General features: G+C 39.7%; 1 protein-coding gene across 1 annotated transcript in view; it reads left to right on the top strand.

Moving 5' to 3' along the window:
* Window positions 1–10,554, top strand: part of SLC17A6 (solute carrier family 17 (vesicular glutamate transporter), member 6) — a 75,127-nt gene extending 64,573 nt beyond the window's left edge. The window contains exons 7-12 of the mRNA XM_015411226.1: window positions 943–1,085; window positions 1,701–1,850; window positions 3,879–4,011; window positions 8,160–8,270; window positions 8,458–8,585; window positions 10,219–10,554. Coding sequence (XP_015266712.1) covers window positions 943–1,085; window positions 1,701–1,850; window positions 3,879–4,011; window positions 8,160–8,270; window positions 8,458–8,585; window positions 10,219–10,554 — 1,001 coding nt within the window. The remainder of the gene's footprint in view (window positions 1–942; window positions 1,086–1,700; window positions 1,851–3,878; window positions 4,012–8,159; window positions 8,271–8,457; window positions 8,586–10,218) is intronic.
* The last annotated feature ends 11,786 nt before the right edge of the window (window positions 10,555–22,340 follow it).

Genomic DNA, 22,340 nt, shown 5'->3' with positions numbered 1-22,340 from the left:
GAGGAGGAGATTGGATTTATACCCTGCCCTTCATAACCCAAAGGTGTCTCAGAGCGGCTTACAAACTCCTTTCCCTTCCCCTCCCCACAACAGACACCCTGTGAAGTGGGTGGGGCTGAGAGAGCTCTTCACAGACTGCTCTTTTTCAAGAGCAGCCCTTATCAGAACTATGGCTTGGCCAAGGTCATTGTGTCTCAGAGCGGCTTACAAACTCCTTTCCCTTCCCCTCCCCACAACAGACACCCTGTGAAGTGGGTGGGGCTGAGAGAGCTCTTCACAGACTGCTCTTTTTCAAGAGCAGCCCTTATCAGAACTATGGCTTGGCCAAGGTCATCCAGCCAGGTGCAAGTGGAGGAGTGGGGAATCAAACCCAGTTCTCCCAGATTAGAGTCCACGCACTTAACCACTACACCAAACTGACTCTCAAGTAGATAATGCAAGTAGATAACTTCATCCTTGCAGAGTAAAGGTAGCAAAATACTTCGTTGGATTGCATCCCAAGTACTAGGATTAGATCCCAAGTAATGTGCACACATACACAAAACAGGAGTGCATACATCTGCAGTTCTGTAGGCAAGAAGGGATTGTATAAAATTGTTGGTTTACAATCTACCAGCTTCATTGGTAGTGGGAGTACATTTATAGTCTCTGCAATTTTGCCATTAAAGTAACCCTTTCCTAAACTATCGTAAACATACAGATTGCAACAGATAGAGCCATGTGGAGCCACTAATTTATGCATACATCCCAGTAACTTTTCATATAAAAAAGATAACTTCATTATGGTCCCAAACTTATCAGTACTCACATCCCACACAAAGGTATCAGGAAAAGAGGGGCGCAATAAGGAAAGTGCTATACAGCACTAAATGCCAAGCAAGTATATATTCTGTCTTTTCAGAGTTTGATTTTAAATCCTTCCTTTCTTTATATATTCAACAGGAAGTTTTGGCATGGTTTGGTACATGTTTTGGCTTTTGGTATCATATGAGAGCCCTGCAAAGCATCCCACTATTTCAGATGAAGAACGCAGATACATAGAAGAGAGTATTGGAGAGAGTGCCAATCTTTTAGGAGCAATGGAGGTAAGAACTTTGTCTCTGGTGCAGAAACAATCATATTGTAGCTTGGCCAAAAGTTGAACTGTAAAATTAATATTGGTCCCACTGTAAGTAGAAGCCAGCTGGGGCTACAATGTCCTAGTCCATTTTCACTTGTAAGAAAGAAAAAGAGGTTTAAAGTGTTTTGGGTTTTGACACACAAAATAGAGTTACATCTTTCTAAGTCCTTTGGAGTCACTAGGCTTAGATTGGATGTAATTCTGTTTAGGAATGCACTTTCTGTAAACAATAACAAAGTAATAGCCAATGCAGTAATGCCAACTAATAAAAAAAAATGCAGCCTAGTCTTTAATATGAATCCTCTTTTATGATTACAACTTGAAAAAAATGAAATAACAATGAAGTTTTATAAAATGTTTTCTGTATGTGTCTTAAGCATTAGAGCATTGTTTTGTGTCTTTTGATCTTCCAAATGTTTGTGTATTTTTCTAATCGTTCTTTGGAGAAAACTTCACAAATGTAACGAAGTCTGTCAGCCATGGTGATAAATGTGAGCAGCTCAAAGTTTTGGATGGTATGATAAAAAATTTAATCAAAACTGTGCAAAAGCTAATGAACTGCTGCTTTTATCTGTTTCAGAAATTCAAGACTCCATGGAGAAAATTTTTTACTTCTATGCCTGTCTATGCAATAATTGTTGCAAACTTCTGCAGAAGTTGGACTTTTTACCTGCTGCTCATTAGTCAGCCTGCTTACTTTGAAGAGGTGTTTGGCTTTGAAATTAGCAAGGTATTTGTATTATTGAATTGAAATTATTGAATTGAAAATTCATGGGAGACATGATTATAAGCCATTGGTCTTTCAAAAATTTCTAACATCAACTAACTTTGCATGTTCTGTGCTTCAAATGGGAATGGCCAATTAATTTTTTTTCTTTGCATATATATGGAGGAAAAGTAGAGGGGACAACAGCAGCAGTGAGCAGCAGAGGGATGGGGCGTGCGGATGCTGTTCCTATCCATTTCCACACCACTTTCTGGTGCCCCTGCAGCAGGTCCCACCTTCTTCCACCTCCCCGTGGAAGCAGCCAAACATACGATAATGACCTCAAGTAATGATTTTTACACTCCTCATCATCCTTTGTCAATTTAATAGCTTGTGTCATATTCAGAGGTTCCTTGAAAGAAAGCCACAGAAAGGTATTGTCAAAACATTGATCTCTGACACCATTGCTGTAGCACTGTTTCCAAACCTGTATCCCAAGCCTAGAGGAATTCTCCACTGAGTACAGAGCTGGGAGCCCTTTCAATGTCTAAATCTCCCCACATTGCATGCATATTTTTTTCAGTCTGTATGGCTGTCCACTTTTTTCTTCCATTGGTTTTAATCGGTTTAGACTGGAGTAACTCTGCACACTGTTTGTTTCCCCTTCCTGAAATGTTAAAATGTTTCCAGTAGATTTTGCAAGGTATGATTTTTTTTTTGGGGGGGGACAATGGGGGACTTGTAATACTGGCCAGAGGAGTGAGGGACCAGGGGGATGAAATTCTGGAGTCTCTGGTTACTTTAAGGTTTATTGGGCAGGCTGTGTGATTGGTTTTCATACAGTGTTTGAGATGGATCTGGGTAAGAAGAGGGGTCCAAGAGGACACCTTTGTCTGGGCTGGGGTCCCATGGTAACTCTCTGCAGTCTTGATCCTAAAGTGACATCAGTCCAGGCTTTGCCCAGAATTTATGCTAGGCCTTTCTCCTCAACTGGAAAAGCACCCAGTACAGCACCTCCCTGCCTCTCTGTGAGCACAGGCACCAACATTTTTTCTGCCCAAAAGAAAGGAATGAAAGAAACAACTCAGAGGAAAAGAAAGGGGGGGGGGAAGGAAGGAAGGAAATAAGTAAAATGGAAGAGAAGATGGGAAACAAAAATGATAGGAAAGAGAGAATGTATTTGGGTTCATTTTCTATTCCTTTTTTGTCTTCTTTTCCTTAGCTACTTATTTTGAAGCAGTTGCACATTAAACATCGTATGCCAGCTGCACAAAAATGTAATTCTTGGTGCAGAATTTTTCATTTTTACATGGTTTGAGACAAACTGCACAAAATAAAATCTTTTCCATGTTCAGAATGCATCTCCACCAGCTATGGTGCCCTTAATATATTCTACTGTGTACCAAGAATAGGTGGTATAGTCCACATCTGGTAGTGGAAGTCACACAATTCATGTGACTATTTCAGGATGAGGCAATCAATCACTGGAAAACACTACTTCTCACTGATTTTAGGTACTTCAGTTCCATGCTTGCTTAGCCAATCACATGCATGTCCCACTGTAGGCTGAATTCAGCTGGATTCAGTATTGGTCCAACACACATTTAATATGTTTTTAGTGCAGTGCTGAATATTGGAATCAGTTTACGGCAGAGCATGTTCATAAGAGGTTTGCTATATGGTCAACACAGAAGTCTCCTTAAACTGCTCCATGCTACAATGTTGCTTCTCTAAACTGACAAGCAGATTGTCAGTATAAGACCTGAATTAGTTTTGTGAAATCTTACCTGAAATTGTGCATCCAGGGCCTAACAAGTCAGTTCTTGTTCTACTTTATATTTGTTCGGTCAGATTCAATGTCACTAGTCATTCACAATAAGGAATGCAGAAATAAATGTGATATCAATAGTCACTGGTTGACAATTGAGTCCTGGAGGTCAACATTTTTTATATTGGTTAGCATCATCAGCATGCCATTTCTTGAACCTGCAGAGAATCACAAAGGTTTATCTGCTGATTTCCCCCTCACGTTGTTTCTCATTCCAATCTTAGGTGGGCATGTTATCTGCTTTGCCACATTTAGTGATGACCATTATTGTGCCTATTGGTGGGCAAATTGCAGACTTTCTAAGAAGCAGGCAAATTCTTTCAACTACTACTGTCCGAAAGATAATGAACTGTGGAGGTAAGTCATCACACTTTATTCTTACTGTGGCCTGAGGGTGAACATTTTAACCTCTCTGATCATTCCATCAGCAACTTCAAGAGCAGTCATTCTCCAACAGCTGTATTTGGGTGGACATATGGAATGGGAGATGGTGGGACAGAAGATAATTCAATTTGACTGTGTCAATCAAGGCTTATTCAGGGATCAGAGTGTCTAATTTAACAGCTGAGAACAATGCTGTGCTTCTGCCTTGACTTCTTCATGTATAATCCTGTTTAGTCAACATCCTTTTAAGATTCCGTGCATATACATTCCACCAAGTGATTTCCCTAGCTTGCAGCCAACAGCATTTGATCAAGCAGATAATAATTTATGAGAACTCACACTCTATAAATAAAACATGTTTGTCTAAAAGATGCAACTGGATTCTTCTTAACAATATTTTATTTGTGCACTTTAAACAAATGTTGGACATACTAGGGTGTAAAACTCACAGACCAATAACATTTAAATGGAGCCCTATAGTAACATGAAATGTTTTGCTCAATTATTCCAAAAAAGATGTAGCTACATCATCAATGGGGCTATGATAGCTATCAGTCCTATTTATGATGGTACAAGCATCTTCCCTAACCATGTATAAACATTGTGTGACATGAGGGCTTTGTGCATAGTCTTAATTCACATAATACTTACTTTCAAAAATGGGGGATGGTGACTCATACAAATCAGACTAATGCATGCCATTAGGGTGGTACATGAAGAAGCCTTGTTTCGTACATCCAAGCAGAAAGGACCACATATACCTAGAAAAAAGCTGTTCGATGAGCAGCTGAGATTATGAAGTAGTTTTTCAGTCAGGTTGCTCTAAGGGTCATGTGTTCTTGATTGCTGTTTGGGGAAAAGCATCCAAAATAATAGGTTGGAGTTCTTCTGTTTTTGTTACCTATGGAGCAGTGACAATAAACCTGATCCAATGCCATGCAGCATTGGTAGGAAACACTAGGAGGACACTGTTACTGCATCATGCTGCAGAAAACAGAGGGAGCAAGCCTAAGTAGGTCTACTCAGAAGTAAGTCCCATGCTATTTGATGGGGCTTACTCCTAGGAAAGTGTCTTTAGGATTACAGCAATTTTTCATTTCTGGGATCAATTCAAGGAGGTGGTACAAGATTGTAAAGATTATAACTTCAGCCCAACATATCTTAAGAACATAAGAACATAAGAGATGCCAATGTTGGATCAGGCCAAAGGCCGATCTAGTCCAACACTCTGTATCACACAGTGGCCAGAAATACCAGTGCCATCAGGAGGTCCACCAGTGGGGCCAGGACATTAGAAGCCCTCCCACTGTTGCCCCCCCCAAGCACCAAGAAGACAGAGCATCACTTGCCCCAGAGCCCCTATCTATACCTTGTGGCTAATAGCCACTGATGGACCTCTGCTCCATATGCTTATCTAATTCCCTTTTGAAGCCATCCATGCTTGTAGCCGCCACCACTTCCTGTGGCAGTGAATTCCAAGTGTTAATCACTCTTTGGGTGAAGAAGTACTTCCTTTTATCCGTTCTAACCCGACCGCTCAGCAATTTCATGGAGTGCCCACGGGTTCTTGTATTGTGAGAAAGGGAGAAAAGTACCTCTTTCTCTACCTGCTCTTTCCCATGCATAATCTTATAAACCTCGATCATGTCACCCCTCAGTCGTCTTTTCTCCAAGCTAAAGAGCCCTAAGCGCTTTAACCTTTCCTCATAGGGAAAGTGTTCCAACCCTTTTATCATTCGAGTTGCCCTTTTCTGCACTTTTTCCAAAGCTATAATATCCTTTTTAAGGTGTGGTGCCCAGAACTGCACACAGTATTCCAAATGAGGTCTCACCATTGATTTATATAGGGGCATTATTATATTGGCTGATCTGTTTTCAATACCCTTCCTAATAATCCCCAGCATAGCATTGGCCTTCTTTATTGCAGTCACACACTGTCTCGACATTTTCAGTGAGTTATCCACTACAACTCCAAGATCTCTCTCTTGCTCAGTCTCTGCCAGTTCAGACCCCATCAATGTGTATTTATATTTAGGATTTTTGGCTCCAATGTGCATCACCTTGCACTTGGCCACATTGAACCCCATTTGCCATGTTGACGCCCACTTGCCCATCTTTGACAGATCCCTTTGGAGTGCCTCACAATCCTCACTGGTTTTCACCACCCTGAACAACTTTGTATCATCCGCAAATTTAGCCACTTCACTGCTTACTCCCAACTCCAAATCATTAATGAACAAGTTAAAAAGCAGTGGACCAAGTACTGATCCCTGTGGTACCCCACTGCTTACCCCCCTCCACTGGGAGAACTGCCCATTTATACTCACTCTCTGTTTTCTATTAATTAGCCAGTTTTTGATCCATAAAAGGACTTGTCCTTTTATCCCATGATTTTTGAGCTTACTTATGAGCCTTTGATGAGGAACTTTATCAAAAGCTTTCTGGAAGTCAAGGTAAACAATATCTATTGGATCCCCCTTGTCCACATGTTTGTTCACCCCCTCAAAGAACACTAATAGGTTAGTGAGACAAGATCTTCCCTTACAGAACCCATGTTGAGTCTGCCTCAATAGGTTTTGTTCATCTATGTGCCTACTAATTCTTTCCTTAATAATGGTTTCCACCAATTTACCCGGTATCGACGTCAGACTGACTGGCCTGTAATTTCCCGGATCTCCTCTGGAACCCTTTTTAAAGATAGGAGTGACATTAGCTACCTTACAGTAATGTACAGTCTCAGTCCTGTGTGTCTTAGGATGAGATCCTTTCTGTGTGAACTTCCCTGCTCAGCTGCTTTTAGCCTTCATTGAGCTAGGTGGGCAATTATGAGCCATAGAATTCTTCTATTGTGATGGCCTTCCCAAGAAGATTCAGCTGACTAACTCTCAGATTTTTTTCCAAAGGGAAGTAAATGATTTTTGCTTGCAAAAAAATGTTTCAAGGCTGTTGACGGGTGTGAGTAGATATTACCTAGAGTTTTTCTGACTTGATCTACTACTGCAGTTTTATTATTTCTCTTTGTGTTGGGATTGATGTTCTGCCGCTAAAGGGTCAAGAACTAGAATAACATAAATTTAAAAAATAAATGAAAGGACAACAGAGTCGAGCTAGATGTTACTACAAATTCATTATATCCCATGTTAGATATACTAAGGATAGTACATTGCATAATACTATTTATTTCCATGGCAGTGGTATAAAATGGAGACAGGGAAATGCAAGATATGATGTCATGCATTTCTATTATTTTGGGTTATGAAAAGGAGGGGGAATTCAGTATAAGAATGTGGGCTTGTGGGGGTAGGATCTGTTGTAAGGAGTTTACATAATGACAGATTAAGCAGAAAGAGATGTAAAATTGTTTTTGTTTACCCATTTTTACTGCAATTTTAACATCTCTGCTTTGAATGGGCCATACTGTTTTTTCATTGTGAAATTAATTATTCATTTTTTTTAAAAAAACCTTTCTAGTGTAGTTAAATCTTGGTATTTATTGTGTTTAAGATCCCCCTCCCTTGTATGGCCAGATGGTAGATGAGTGGAATGTAAATTACTGAAGTGGTCAAATGACTAAATCTTCCCATCCTACCTCACAGAAGATTCCTCTTAAGCTGTTGTAGCTACTTAAGCTGCCTCGACGGGGAGGGCGGGATAAAAGTTGAAATAATAAATAAATAAATAATCTATGGATAGGAGCACTTTTAAGCCTCAAGCACTTTGGCTAGGAATTCCCCTAATTTAGCTCCTTGAAAGGACAGGTCATTGCAATATCTATCTAACATTACTACTGTAACAGTGCTGGGGCAGCTGTAGTACATCCCTTTCCTTGTCAATTCCGATCAGGTCAGAAGTCATGAGCGAGGACTGGTACCTCCCACACTGCTCAGGTACCACCAGAATGGCCCTAGCAAGCATTCTGTTACCAGTCCCTGAGATCTTTGCTGAACATTGTTCCATATAAACTGTCCTGAAATATGCCAATTGAAAAGTGACACTTAATCACTGACTTTGTTAATTAAGTGGATCCTATGGTAGAAATACAGTTAATCTGCCTGTCTAATATTTTAACAGATTGTGAAGGTGACTAGCATTAGTTCTTTCTTCTTTTTTAATTTGTTAAGGTTTTGGAATGGAAGCAACTCTTCTCTTGGTGGTTGGCTATTCTCATAGTAAAGGCGTGGCCATTTCATTCTTAGTGCTAGCTGTGGGTTTCAGTGGTTTTGCCATATCTGGTAAGTGATCATTTTAACAGACTGTCTCTATTCCATCACAGTAAAAAAAATGTGGTTGTAGATAATCAAACAATGTCAGAGTTTTCTATGAATATGGAAAGAATATCAATAATCTGTAATAGCATTCTAAATCTAATCAGCATAGTACATTCTTTTCTGGCCAATTAATACCATTTTTATGTTGCAGGATTCAACGTTAACCATTTAGATATTGCTCCAAGATATGCTAGTATCTTAATGGGGATTTCAAATGGAGTTGGGACACTGTCTGGAATGGTGTGTCCTATAATTGTTGGAGCAATGACAAAGAATAAGGTGAGTTTAATTAACAATACAATTTCTGAAATGTTTCGCACAAAGATTGATTAAAAGCTTGGCAAAGAATGAACCATCTCTTCTTCAGATCAAATTGCCATTCCTTTGTATCAGTATAAGATACTTCATTACATGTCAAAAAAATCAAGTTACACTGACATCTTTACCACAGAATGGTAATGTGAATTCCTCTTGGGAAAAGAATAACATTGATGGACTATAATTTTTCATAAAAATGGCTGAAGGTGTATGCTCCCCAAACTTTTTGGTTGTGTCCTATGTAAGTGTTTTATTACAAAAAGTGAGATGATTGTTAAAAGTAAGACTACTGTTATCCACTATTTAGTTCCCCCCCATTACATTTCATTCCCAGAAGTCTGTTTCTCCTGACTCTACTATCTCTTGGGGCTATGATTCTTTTTTAATTCAGAAGATTCCAATAGCAGGAATACTAGTTATTGGAATTCTAAGATCACATTTGTATTGTTAAAGGAGAATTGGTGTCAGGCTGAAGTGTAAAATCTGACATTTTGTTAACATAAGCAACCCTCAGGATTATTTAACGACTATTTTAGCAAGAGTGAATAAATTCAACACACCACCCTAGGGTTATTATAATCTGAGGGTAGAATTCCAGGGTCCCAGCATCAGCCTAATCTTGCTAGAACTAGATGCCTCCCAACCCAGTTTAAGAAGGGGTTTAACAATGTCACTGGTTTCTACCCAAACACTATCACAACACTGTTGTTCTATGAGAAGAGCTTGTGTGGCATTGCAGAGGAAAGGTACCATTGATGGCCACTCTAACTCAACCAGAACACAAAGAGATGTTCTGAAGGTCACAAATCTCCATCAATATTATAAAGATAAATTGAGTTTGTACACGGTTATGATTCTGATTGGGGTCATATGGGGTGAGAAAAGGCGATTTAACCCTTCAATCCATAATCAGGTTTGCCAGTTGAAACTGGACTTCCTATGCTATTAATAGTCTTATAAAAAAAAGACATTTTTTTTAAAAAAAGGATACATATCCCTTTCCCCTTTAAACTGCTAACCGCAAATGGGAAGCAAAACTAAGCAAGGTGTGAAGGATTAAGTCACCTCTTCCCTTCCTGTATAGCTTCAGTCTGAATCATAATTGCATGGGCACCCAATGGATTGACAGAGACCCATGAACTTTATTACATAAGTTTTAGTCTTCGTATAGGATGTTATGGAGTCTAAGAGGGCTCAAGTCCATTTCTTTTCCATAGTAGCAAGAGGAGCTAAGTGAAAATCAAAAATTTAAAATTAGAACATATTCTCAATATACAGAAATTCCCAGATTCAATCACTGGCATCTCCAGTTAAAAGGATCTCAGGGTAAGGATTTCTACTGATACCATGCCAATCAAAAGAAACACTTTCATCTACTTCAACCAATGGTAGAGCTCAGTATAAGCCATCTTAATACATTAGTATGTCCAGGAATTGTAGGAGTCTGCCTCACTTGTGAAATTGCTGCAACAACTAAAGCCAATCCATTGGTTCTGTGTTGACAAGCCATAGTTCCCATAAAGAATAGTTTTTCATTTAAAGGATCTACCCACTGTAGACAGCTATTCTGAAATGGCAATCTTCTTTCTCGCAGACACGCGAAGAGTGGCAGTATGTCTTCCTTATTGCTGCTTTGGTCCATTATGGAGGAGTCATATTCTATGGCATATTTGCATCTGGAGAAAAACAGCCGTGGGCGGATCCAGAACAGACAAGTGAAGAAAAATGTGGTTTCATACATGAAGATGAACTTGATGAAGAAACAGGGGACATCACGCAGAATTATGTAAATTATGGTACCACTAAATCTTATGGTGCTATGACCCAGGTCAATGGAGGCTGGCCAAATGGTTGGGAGAAGAAAGAAGAATTTGTACAAGAAGAAGTACAAGACTCATATAGCTATAAGGAAAGAGAAGATTATTCATAACAGACCTATATTGGATATATTTTGTAGTGTTTGTGATTTATTCATTGTGATTGTTTGCACATGCAGAAAGAGACACACACACAAATGTGGTATAGACATGTAAACACATATCAAACAGAAGGTCTTACTGTAAAACCTTAAAAAAATCCATTAAGTGCAATCTGTATGAGTTTGTGACATCTCATCACCTCCATTTGGATGTATCCATTCTATAGAGTTTTAAGGGTTTACTGGTCAAAACTACTAGAGGAAACTAGGTTATTTCAGTATATATGAGCTGAAAGCTCATAATTAAGGATTAAAGCACAACTACCAACCAAGTTGGGACATCAACTCTTCTGTTTAGAAAGCCAAAAGTACTTGATTGTTTGAAAATAAATAAATGCACTTACATATTTGTTACACTGTATTGAAAGAGATAAAAAAAAGATTATGTGAAGTTATCCACATGTTTACTTGGTACTACAATGTAGGAAATGTATGGTTGTTTGTTCTAAAGCAAGATTTCTCATAGAAGGTTTCTGTTTTAGATTATCATAAAGCCCCAGTCCAGTTCTCTTTCAAGAGAGCTGAATCGAGCCTTTACAGAACAAATGAAGGTATAGCATATATTTATTGTGATTGTATGCTGCAGGCTACTCTGTGATAGAGAAGCAAATTGGTTGTTTAGGCACAAATATTTTATTTCTATTCTTTACAGACTCATACGGTTGTTGTATGTATCATGTTCTTCCTTACATGTACCAACCAGTATAAAGTCATATTAAGTCTGAACTTCCATGCAGAATGTTAAAGCAAACAAACAAACAAACCTTAAACAAGACAGAGATGTCTTTGGTATGTTCAATGTCTCCAGCAAATTACTAGCCATAAATCTCCTTTGGCCCAAACAAAATCCAAAGAAAATGGAACTGCAGAGAAGTGGCCCTAGAATAAAAATGGATGTATTTCTTTTGGCACCTGTATTGAGGTAAATGCAAGAAATGGGGAAGAAATTTGCTATTTGTTAAATCCTGAATAGTTTTTCATATTTTCAAATGCTGTGCCACAATTATATAAATAAAGTAATAGTTTATTGAAGATACTGTATAATTATAAAAATAGTACTATTTTAAAGATTTCTGAAGTTAAAACAAAGGTGTATTTCTCTTTCAAATAAATAGAATTATAAAGGATACTGATGATGAGCAACAATCCTCATGGTGAGCCAAAAGTGGCATCTAGCGGGTTGGGCTTAGGAAGAGAGTCACTTATACTTTTACAGGGCTCAAGTGCAATTCAGATCCACCAAGATCAATGGAAAGTTTGCCATTGGCTTCAGGGGGCTGCGGACTGCAGCTCTGCCTTGAAATTCTTTGCAAGTACAACATTTGGGTTGCCAACTTCAGTTTAGGGAATTCCTGGAGATCTGGAAATGGTGCCTAGGGAGGTTGGAGTTTGGAAAAGGACGGGAGCTCAGAAGAGAAGTGATGCTGTATAAGTCTGCCCTCTGAAACTGACACATCCTCCAGGAAAACTGGTCTCTCTAGTATGGAGATCAATTTGTAATGCCAGGAGAATTCCAGGCCCCATCTTGAGGTTGGTAACCCTAGCAGCAACTTCAATGTGAATCCTAAACTGGTGCACAAACAGGCTTCTCAGTCTGCTTCAAGAAAGGGGCCAACACAGACTGCGCATCCCTTTGCACATGCAGGCCTGCCTATTGAAGTGAGCAAGGAAGTCTGTGAAAGTAGGAACTTTGTATTCACGCCAATGAGCATGGAGCTCTAGATCGAGGCCTTGTGTTTTTTAAGCGTTGTTCAACAAGAATTGTAATGTTAGTGTACCAAGCAATAAGTGCAATGCACAAGTAAGTGCATGCTCTTTTAATCTCTTTGTTACTGTCACTATTGAGCTTGTTGTAGATCCTTGAGACAGTTGGGGTGATAAAAAAAATGCAAAAACAAACAGACCAGACCAATCAACAGTGAACTTCAGCTTAATACCAGACCACTTAATGCTCTAACAAGTATCCATTTCCCAACTTCAATGAAACAACTATCATTGTATGTTAAGAAGCCATTCTGGGTTTTTTGATCTGCTCCTTGTATTGTGCTAGTATTTTAAGGCCCTGCTACTGCAATATACAACTCGAGGATTGTTTTTTCTTCTTTTTTAAAAACTAAATGAGAATAAATACAGTGAACCATACTTTGATCTGAAGAAAAATCAATGATATATTTTGCTTTGTGCCTCAAAGTGATGTAAAACGTGATCATAGCTTTTGCTGTGAAAAGATGTGGACTGTGTCACTTTTGTTGCTGCAAAAAAAGTGTTAATAAATGCTCTATTTATCCTTTTATATATAATGAAAGCATATTTGTGATTTTTGCTTGCATAGTTTGTACAGAATGAGTCTTTCACCTCTTTGCAAGACTTCACTGCAGTCTCAAGTGACAGTCCAGAGTGACAAACCCAGCCAGTTTATGGTTTGCGAACTGAGGTTCATGCTCATCCCTCCCACAAGGGTGGGATGCAGGGGGGAGTGAGGGGGAGTGAGATGCAAGCCATTTCAGCGATACCTTTCACACACCCCACTCCCAAGCATTCCCTTTAAATGGTTTTTGCAAGATCCCCCCCCCTCCATTGCGCTGGCCTCAGGGCGCTGTCACCAGCAGAAAGGAGGAAGGGAAGACCTCCCTACCACATCACAAGTCTTACAAAATGAACCGGTTTGTTAAATGGGGAGGTTTGTGAAGGTACGTGGTTTGTATGACCCCACAAACCATGAACCAGGACGAACCTCAATTCTCTTTATTTCTTTGAAGACGGGGCCCTAATAAGAAGAAAAGGGAGGAGAAGAGCATCAGGATCCCTGTAGATACGTAGGGACACTGAGTGAAGAGGGAGCAAGATTCCATGGGCCCTGGTCACCTCTGGAAGTTGATCAGATCATGCAGTTTACATTCATATGTCATTTGAGTTTGGTCTGACTGGCCTAAAAACAGTCCACCAGGATTTTTTGTCTGGGATCCATCAATGGCTCTCAGCAGTCCTGGCCTCATAGAATGCCCAGCATCATTGTCATGAAGCTGGCACAAGGGGGTGGGGTTGACGTTTACTGCACTTCAAAGAGTGCTATATCATCTCCTTGAAGATAAATTCCAAGTTACAGCATACTCTGGGAGATGATTTATTGGGCATATCACCATTAAGTAGAACCTTAATAAAGATGACTATTTTCCAGGATTCTTTTAAATCACTTCAGGAACTAGGTTGCAATTGTTTTGTGTTACAGAATTTCGTAGCACTAGAATTGCATGTGCTTTGGAACATTTTGTGTTGTCTAGACAGCATTTTGCACAACGCATATCAATGAACAGTATTTCTTTGTCACATGGAACTGATCTTCAGATCAAATTTTGGAAACGTTTTAATGTTTCCTTTTGACCCATCTTTCTTTTAAATATTTACTCCATTCCTGAACTCAGCCGTGGCTTTGTCTTCAACGAATTTCACTTCTTTGCTGCTCTTCTCTTGCTGGCATTTCTTAGCCGCCTCTACATGTCAGAACAGAAACTTTTTAAATGAATAAGATGAAAAATTAGTTCATTCTCTCCCTCCAAGACCACTTTTTCACAGCACCTCACACTTGGAGACATACAAAAATAGATCTTTATGGTCACCACAAGAAGAGCCAGTCCCCTGCATCCTGTTTCCCTGTTATCTGGGTCACATACTAAATACTTGTGATTACTCATTTCTGCAGAAACTGGCCTGTGAAGTGACAGCAAAGGTCCCCTTACAGTGAACAAGATATTCTTTTTTAAATCCACATTTAGAAGCAGAAGTTTAGAGCTTGACAGAGATTGGGGTGGGGGAGAATCTTTGTAATGGTTCCTGAAACAACAAAGACAGAGGAAAAATGGGTAGGTGGGTATAAATATAATTGTCATTTTTACTAGTAGGGCTAGGTCATGGGTGTCGAACTCATTTGTTATGAGGGCCGAATCTGACATAAATGAGACCTTGTTGGGCCAGGCTATGTGTGTCATAAAATGTAATGCCAGGTAGCAGAGATACAAACTTTATAAAGGACACAGACAAACACAATTAAATATTTTTTAAAAATGTAAATAAAACATGCTTAAAACACTAGCACTCTTGCAATACTGTGTGCAGTTCTGGGCACCACACCTTAAAAAGGATATTATAGCTTTGGAAAAAGTGCAGAAAAGGGCAACTCAAATGATAAAAGGGTTGGAACACTTTCCCTATGAGGAAAGGTTAAAGCGCTTAGGGCTCTTTAGCTTGGAGAAAAGACGACTGAGGGGTGACATGATCGAGGTTTATAAGATTATGCATGGGAAAGAGCAGGTAGAGAAAGAGGTACTTTTCTCCCTTTCTCACAATACAAGAACTCGTGGGCACTCCATGAAACTGCAGAGCGGTCGGGTTAGAACGGATAAAAGGAAGTACTTCTTCACCCAAAGAGTGATTAACACATGGAATTCACTGCCACAGGAAGTGGTGGGTGCTACAAGCATGGACGGCTTCAAAAGGGAATTAGATAAGCATATGGAGCAGAGGTCCATCAGTGGCTATTAGCCACAAGGTATAGCTAGGGGCTCTGGGGCAAGTGATGCTCTGTCTTCTTGGTGCTTGGGGGGGGTCAACAGTGGGAGGGCTTCTAATGTCCTGGCCCCACTGCTGGACCTCCTGATGGCACTGGTATTTCTGGCCACTGTGTGACACAGAGTGTTGGACTGGATGGGCCTTTGGCCTGATCCAACATTGGCGTCTCTTATGTTCTTATGTTCTTAAACCACTAGGCCATTCAGGTTTGACCCAGAGCATATCACTGATGAATATACAGTGGAGGTGAACAATAGGTTTGACTAGATTTGATAGACAGAGTGCCTGAAGAAGTATGGATGGAGGTTTATGACATTCTGTTTGTTTGTTTACAAAATTATAGTCTTCCCCAGGGAAATAACTACAACTTCCTACAAAGGAAATATGCTGGGTGAACTTGGTCTGGACACACACTCTCAGACTAGTTCACCTCACTGACTTTTTGTTATTCTTCCTCTAAAATAGTTCACATTGCTTTCTTACTGAGAAAGACTGGACCATGAGGGCATAAACACAGTGAAAAAGGGGAGGGAACCCAGTTGCACCTGGGAGAGCCCTGGCAGAAGGAGCCCAACAAAACACATGCACACACAGCATAAGGAGCCCAACAGAATACACACACACTGTAGCAAGGCACACAAAAGCTCATACCCTGAACAAAACTGTGTTGGTCTTAAAGGTACCTGGTATTTCTGCTGTACGATTGAGGTAGCTCAGCAAAGCAAGCTCTCCCTCACTCCCTCACTCCCTGACTCTCTTCAGGGAGGAGCCTCAGCCAGTGCAAGGAAAGAAAGGCTTCCCTCTGTCTCCTGTATACAATTGAGGTAGCCTGGCCAGAAAGTGAGCTCTAGCTGGTTCCGTCCCTCCCCCTGGGAGGAGAAGGGGGAGGAGCCTCAGCCAGTGCTTTACCAGACTCTCTCAATCGCACAGGAGAGGCTTGCCTATCTACCTCTCCTGTGCAATTGAGAGTGTCTAGTAGAGTAAGCTGTGATGTAGCAGCAGCAGAACTGGAAAAGGGAGCAGGAAACAGCCAGGGCCTCGTGGGCCAGATTGTAGTCCTCCGAGGGCCTGATCTGGCCTCTGGGCTGCATGTCTGACACCCCTGGTCTTGGACAGTTGATGAAAGCAGGAGTTCCCCGTGGATTTTGGCTTTATGAGGCTTTATTATCCTCATCACTTTAAAACTGATCTCATGAACTGTGCTGCTTTCATTGTTCAGATGGTGGCAAACCGGCAGATTAAATGTGCAAAATGTGTCAGCTCGCTGCCATAGCAGCTGGTAGGGAGGAGGAAACTGCTTGGAATGTTTAGTTTAATTTATCTTGCTGTCTTAGTGATGCTCTCTTATCTATATGTTTTATGTGCCTGACCTTGAGTGCCTAGCCATAACACCATCTCTGGGAAAGTGGGGCCATTACATTCTGGTGGGCCCTTTCTATTTCCTTGATTGGCTCTTTGAACAGTGTATATCCATTCACCCCATGCTTTTGCTTTAGTCTTAATACAGAACCTGAAGTAGAGATGCTCTGCCAATATTGTATCAATAAACTTTCCTTCTGAAGAAGCAAGTTGTTGGTTCTGACTGTTGCAGGAGTCTGACAAAATGACTCCATTGAATGTCATCGCAGTTGAGGTGTTCATGGGAGACAGATCTGCAGTGGCTCTTTTGCAACATTTGAGTCATCACTTGGTGAACCACGTATATTTCTTTATTTAGATATTTATATACCACTTTCCTCCCTAATGGGGACCCAGAGCAGGTTACAACATTGTTCTCCTCACCTCCATTCGATCTTCATAACAACAGCACTCTGTGTGATAGGCTAGACTGAAAAAGTTAGGGTTGCCAACCGGCCTAGAGAAAAATGTCCTGTCTCCTTAATAGAGGTTTAATGTGTGGAAACAGGCTGAAGTTCTTCATGGCATGAAGGTAAGTAACATCACCTGGAAAGTCCTATTAAACCTCCATTATAGAGAGAGGCCATTTTTTTCTATAGGCAGTTGGCTACACTACCACATTGCAATGCTAACCAGAGTTACATCTTTTAAGTCCTTTCAAGTCAATGGACTTAGAAGGGCTTAACTCTGTTTAGAACTTCATGGCCAGTGAGCTTTGATGGTAAAGTGTGAATTTAACCTGGGCCTTCCAAATCCTAGTTCAGCACTGAAACAAATACCCATGCCGGTGTGGAACAAGTGTAGTATAGTGGCTGGGCTGCTGTTTTAGGAAAGATGAGCTTTGGATCTGAATGCCCCTTACAGGAATGGCTTAGGCACTGGGGCTGTGGCTCATTGGTAGAGTATCTACTTAGCATTCAGAAGGTCCCAAATCCAATCTTTGCCATCTCAATCTTGGCATTTCAAACGAGACCTCAACTGAAGTGGCTAAGTTCTGTGCTAAGTTTTTATTTATAAGGAAGCAGATAATTCAATCCACCAACAGCAAGCAAGTATAGCAAGGGTTTTTTTAAATTTTAAACTGTTCTTCTAATGTTTACACTTACACGTTGTATGTAGTGGACACAGACTCTGTCGTTATAATGTTGTTTGATCTCTGGATTGTAAATAAAGAATGCATGTCTCTCCAGTTAACTATCAGGTAGTAGGAGTACTAGGTGATATGAGAGTCCTCTTTCTGAAACCCAGGAGAGCTGCTGCCAATCTGAGTAGACAGTACTGACTCTGATGGACAAATGGTCTGATTCAGTATAAGGCAGCTAGCTTCATGTGTTCATGTGTTGAATCCCTGCTTAGCCATGCAACTTATTAACTGACCTTTGGTTAATCATTCTCCTTTAGCCGGTCCTACCTCACATGGTTGCTGTGAGGGTAAAATGGAGAAGGATAGAATGATGTACACAATCTGGAGTAAAGGTGGGGTAAAATGCAATAGATACATTTGTCTGTCTGTTTGTTTATTTAAAACATTTATTAGCAACCTTTCCAACCCTTTTATCATTCTAGTTGTCCTTTTCTGCACTTTTTGCAAAGCTATAATATCCTTTTTAAGGTGTGGTGACCAGAACGGCACACAGTATTCCCTTGCACTTGGCCACATTGAACCCCATTTGCCATGTTGACGCCCACTTGCCCATCTTTGACAGATCCCTTTGGAGTGCCTCACAATCCTCACTGGTTTTCACCACCCTGAACAACTTTGTATCATCCGCAAATTTAGCCACTTCACTGCTTACTCCCAACTCCAAATCATTAATGAACAAGTTAAAAAGCAGTGGACCAAGTACTGATCCCTGTGGTACCCCACTGCTTACCCCCCTCCACTGGGAGAACTGCCCATTTATACTCACTCTCTGTTTTCTATTAATTAGCCAGTTTTTGATCCATAAAAGGACTTGTCCTTTTATCCCATGATTTTTGAGCTTACTTATGAGCCTTTGATGAGGAACTTTATCAAAAGCTTTCTGGAAGTCAAGGTAAACAATATCTATTGGATCCCCCTTGTCCACATGTTTGTTCACCCCCTCAAAGAACACTAATAGGTTAGTGAGACAAGATCTTCCCTTACAGAACCCATGTTGAGTCTGCCTCAATAGGTTTTGTTCATCTATGTGCCTACTAATTCTTTCCTTAATAATGGTTTCCACCAATTTACCCGGTATCGACGTCAGACTGACTGGCCTGTAATTTCCCGGATCTCCTCTGGAACCCTTTTTAAAGATGGGCGTGACATTAGCTACCTTCCAGTCCTCAGGAATGGAGGCAGATTTTAAGGAAAGATTACATATTTTTGTCAGGAGATCCACAAGTTCACATTTGAGTTCTTTCAGAACTCTCAGATGTATGCCATCTGGGCCTGGTGATTTATCAGTTTTTAAGTTGTCTATCAGTTGTAGGACCTCCTCTCTTGTCACCTCAATCTGACTCAGGTCTTTCAATCCCGAACTCAGATGAGACCGAGCAAGGAATGAAAACAGCTGGTGCACCAGACAAAACTGGGGGGAAGCACTCCAAACTGCAGCAAACTTTTTGTCTTCGCTCAGGAAGGACAGCTGAATGGACAGTTCCAGAGCAAACTAATTTATGCAGTAGCCAAACTGCTCACTCACAACTTTAATGCCAGCAGCTCCCAAAGTAGAATTTTTGCTCACAAGACTCCACAGCTTAGAAGGGGCATTGGCAGCAGGCACTTGATTTTCTAAGGTGACTGCTGTGTCAAACAGTGCTCCCAAGCTGCAAACTTGACTTTTCAAGGGGAGTATAACCCCATCCAAGACAGAGAAGATCTGAAGTCCCTGGTCTACCTTTCTACTAACTGAGGGCACCTCTGTCTTGACATGATGGGGCCAAGGACGACAGCAGACCTCTCAAAGTATATATCTCAATGTTAGCAATCAGGCTGCAGTCAAACAGAGACCAAAGTGGACTCGGAGAAGGTAGAAAATGAGAATAACCATGCCTGAAACCTTTACTTACCTTTTTAGTGAGATAATTAGAGAAAATTGCCTTTGCTTTGGTTCTTTGGAGATTTCTGACAAGTGCTATCATTACCCTAAAGCACATTTCTTAACGGTGAACCCAGAAGCCAAAAATGACGATGAACATAGATTTTTCTGTGTTTTTTTGCAGAAACAGAAATGATTGTCAATTATCTGTGACCGGGAAACGTGCTGTAGTAAATTCCAAGGGGAAAATCTTTTCATGTGAAAAAAGGTAATAGTTGAATATCAGTCACAAAAGAATATCTGTGTATTAGAATTCTCTTTCATTGGGAAATAAAGAATGGGAACAAATGCTGAATGCTGAAGAAATGTCACAAATGAAAGCTGCAATATTTGAAAGATCACATCAAAGTTTGAAGCCACTGCTACAGAGAGATAAAAATGGTTTTGTTCTTTTCTGGGTTAGCATTGAAAACCTGAGATTCTTTCTCTTGCTCACACACACCCTCACTCACACACACACACCACCTACCTTAGCTGCTTAATAACAGGGGTTTTATAGCAAAGTTTTGTTTCTTTCATATCAGGATAGAAAAATAAATTAATATTATATATTACACCTGCACCAACATAAATTCCATTATGGTATGAGTACAGTAGGGATATATGGCTCAATAAAAATCAGTATTTTTCAGATCTGGATATCAGGGAGCTAAAAATATCAGTATTCTTCATTTCCCAGGTTCAAAATATTTGTTGTTTGAGTTTTTAAAGCCCCCCCCCCCCCCGATTTCCAACATTATTCAGTCTCATTATTCCATATGGAGAATCTTTTTATAAAAATTCTGAAAAGAATTATTTCTTAAAATATGATTCCTATCATCCTCCTCAATTACGTAATAATATACCTTATGGCCAATTGCTGAGACTCAAAAGAAATTCTACTCTTCATGCTAATTATGAACAGGATTCCAAGAAAATGCTGAATCAATTTCTACACAGGGGGTACCCAGAAGATGTAGTTTATTCTACTTATTTCAGAGCTAGTAAAATAGAAAGAATATCCTTATTACAAAATAAAACAAAAACAAATTTAAATCGTATCCAATGTGCTTTACAATACAACCTATTAGTGAAACCTATAAAAGCCATTATATTAAAACATTGGCACTTACTCTGTGAGATTCCAGGGTGCTCCTTAACTCCTTTAATAGGTTTTAGAAGAACTAGAAATTTAGGAGACACTTTGGTCCATTCTGATATTAACAAACAACATAGTACAGTTCCAGTTAAATTGGGACACTTTAAATGTGGGAAAGGTTGTAATGTATGCTCACTATCACTTGAAGGTTCAGTCTTCCAGCATCCAACTGGTGTAGAGCAGGTGAACATTAATCATTTCAGCAACTGTAACACCTCTAATGTGGTGTACGCCTGTGTCTGTTTATGCAAATTGGTCTACATAGGAGTAAGTACAAGACCTATAAAAGTTCATATTCAGGAACATATATCTCGAATCAGAAACCAGGTGGACTCTGCTCCAATGGTCTCCCATTTTAAGTCTGTAGCACACAAACCAGAAGATTTTAAGTTTATAGTGTTGTATCATTATAGACCACAACCATATAACCAAATTGATGTGTCACGGATTTTATTACAAAAGGAAGTTGAATTTATTTTCAGGTTACATACATTAATCCCACTGAGACTGAATCAAGATTTGACTTCTTTTTTATAAACAGTTAGGATAACTTTAAGATAGAATATACCACCTTAAATCACTACACCTGTTGCAGCTCTTCGATTCTTCACGGAGACACGTTTGCCACACTAGGAAAGTTCCACCATTTGAAATGTATTGTAGATCTAGTCCCATCCTACTTTAATATTGGTGATTCCCAGTCACCAGGTCAGTAACTCTTAATATGTTTTTTCATACTTCTGATTTCCTTATAGTGTATAACATTATCAGAGAATTGTAAAATGCGTATTGTGCTTGTCTGTTTTCTTTTAGAACTTAAACGCAATAGGATGGCACAAATGTAATATATGAACTAGTACTAAGAATCTTGAAACATTGGTGAGTTTATAAAATGTAAAATGCTTCTTATTGTAAGGGAAAACTTCTTTGTGTTTTTATGTAGTTTATTAAGTATGTTATTTTACTGCAGCCTTCAGTACTTCAAGATTGTGTTGAATCAACAACAACAGACAAACCTGATGAAGAATACGCAAATGGAATGATTACTATAACACCATTGTTTGTCTTAGTTGTTTTTGTAATAAGTATATTAGATTAGGACCTTGTGCCTAGGACAAGACCTTATTATTGGCTGTAGATATTTCTGCAGAAGTCACATCATTCTGAATGTACTGTTGAGCTTCATGGTTAATGCTTAATTTGTATTTGTGTTAATGAATCATTCTAAAAATTATTTAATAATTCCCATTTAGCATAATATAAAAACATTTTAAAAAATGGTAAAATTACACACGGTGATTTAGTGTTTTACTTAGTCACATACACCATGGTCCAGTTTGTTGCAATTAATCGTATAGACATAAAAGCTTCTCAAAGCAGACAGAACCAAAAAGCCCAAAGAACCAATGCAGAACCACAGGGTGATGTGGCAAGCCTAACACAATCAATGCCATTGCAGAGGATCCAAGCCAAACCAATAGAACAAGCAGGGATGTAGTAAAACAAATGCCAAGATTGCCCACTGAGAACAATTGGAGATGCTGGAATGCCCATTGTACATAATGGGAGCC

The sequence above is a fragment of the Gekko japonicus genome, unplaced genomic scaffold (assembly GCF_001447785.1).
Source record: "Gekko japonicus isolate JY-2015 unplaced genomic scaffold, Gekko_japonicus_V1.1 scaffold1245, whole genome shotgun sequence".
Taxonomy (NCBI): domain Eukaryota; kingdom Metazoa; phylum Chordata; class Lepidosauria; order Squamata; family Gekkonidae; genus Gekko; species Gekko japonicus.
Note: the sequence above shows the minus strand (reverse complement) of the source record. Positions and strands in the feature narration are given on the sequence as shown.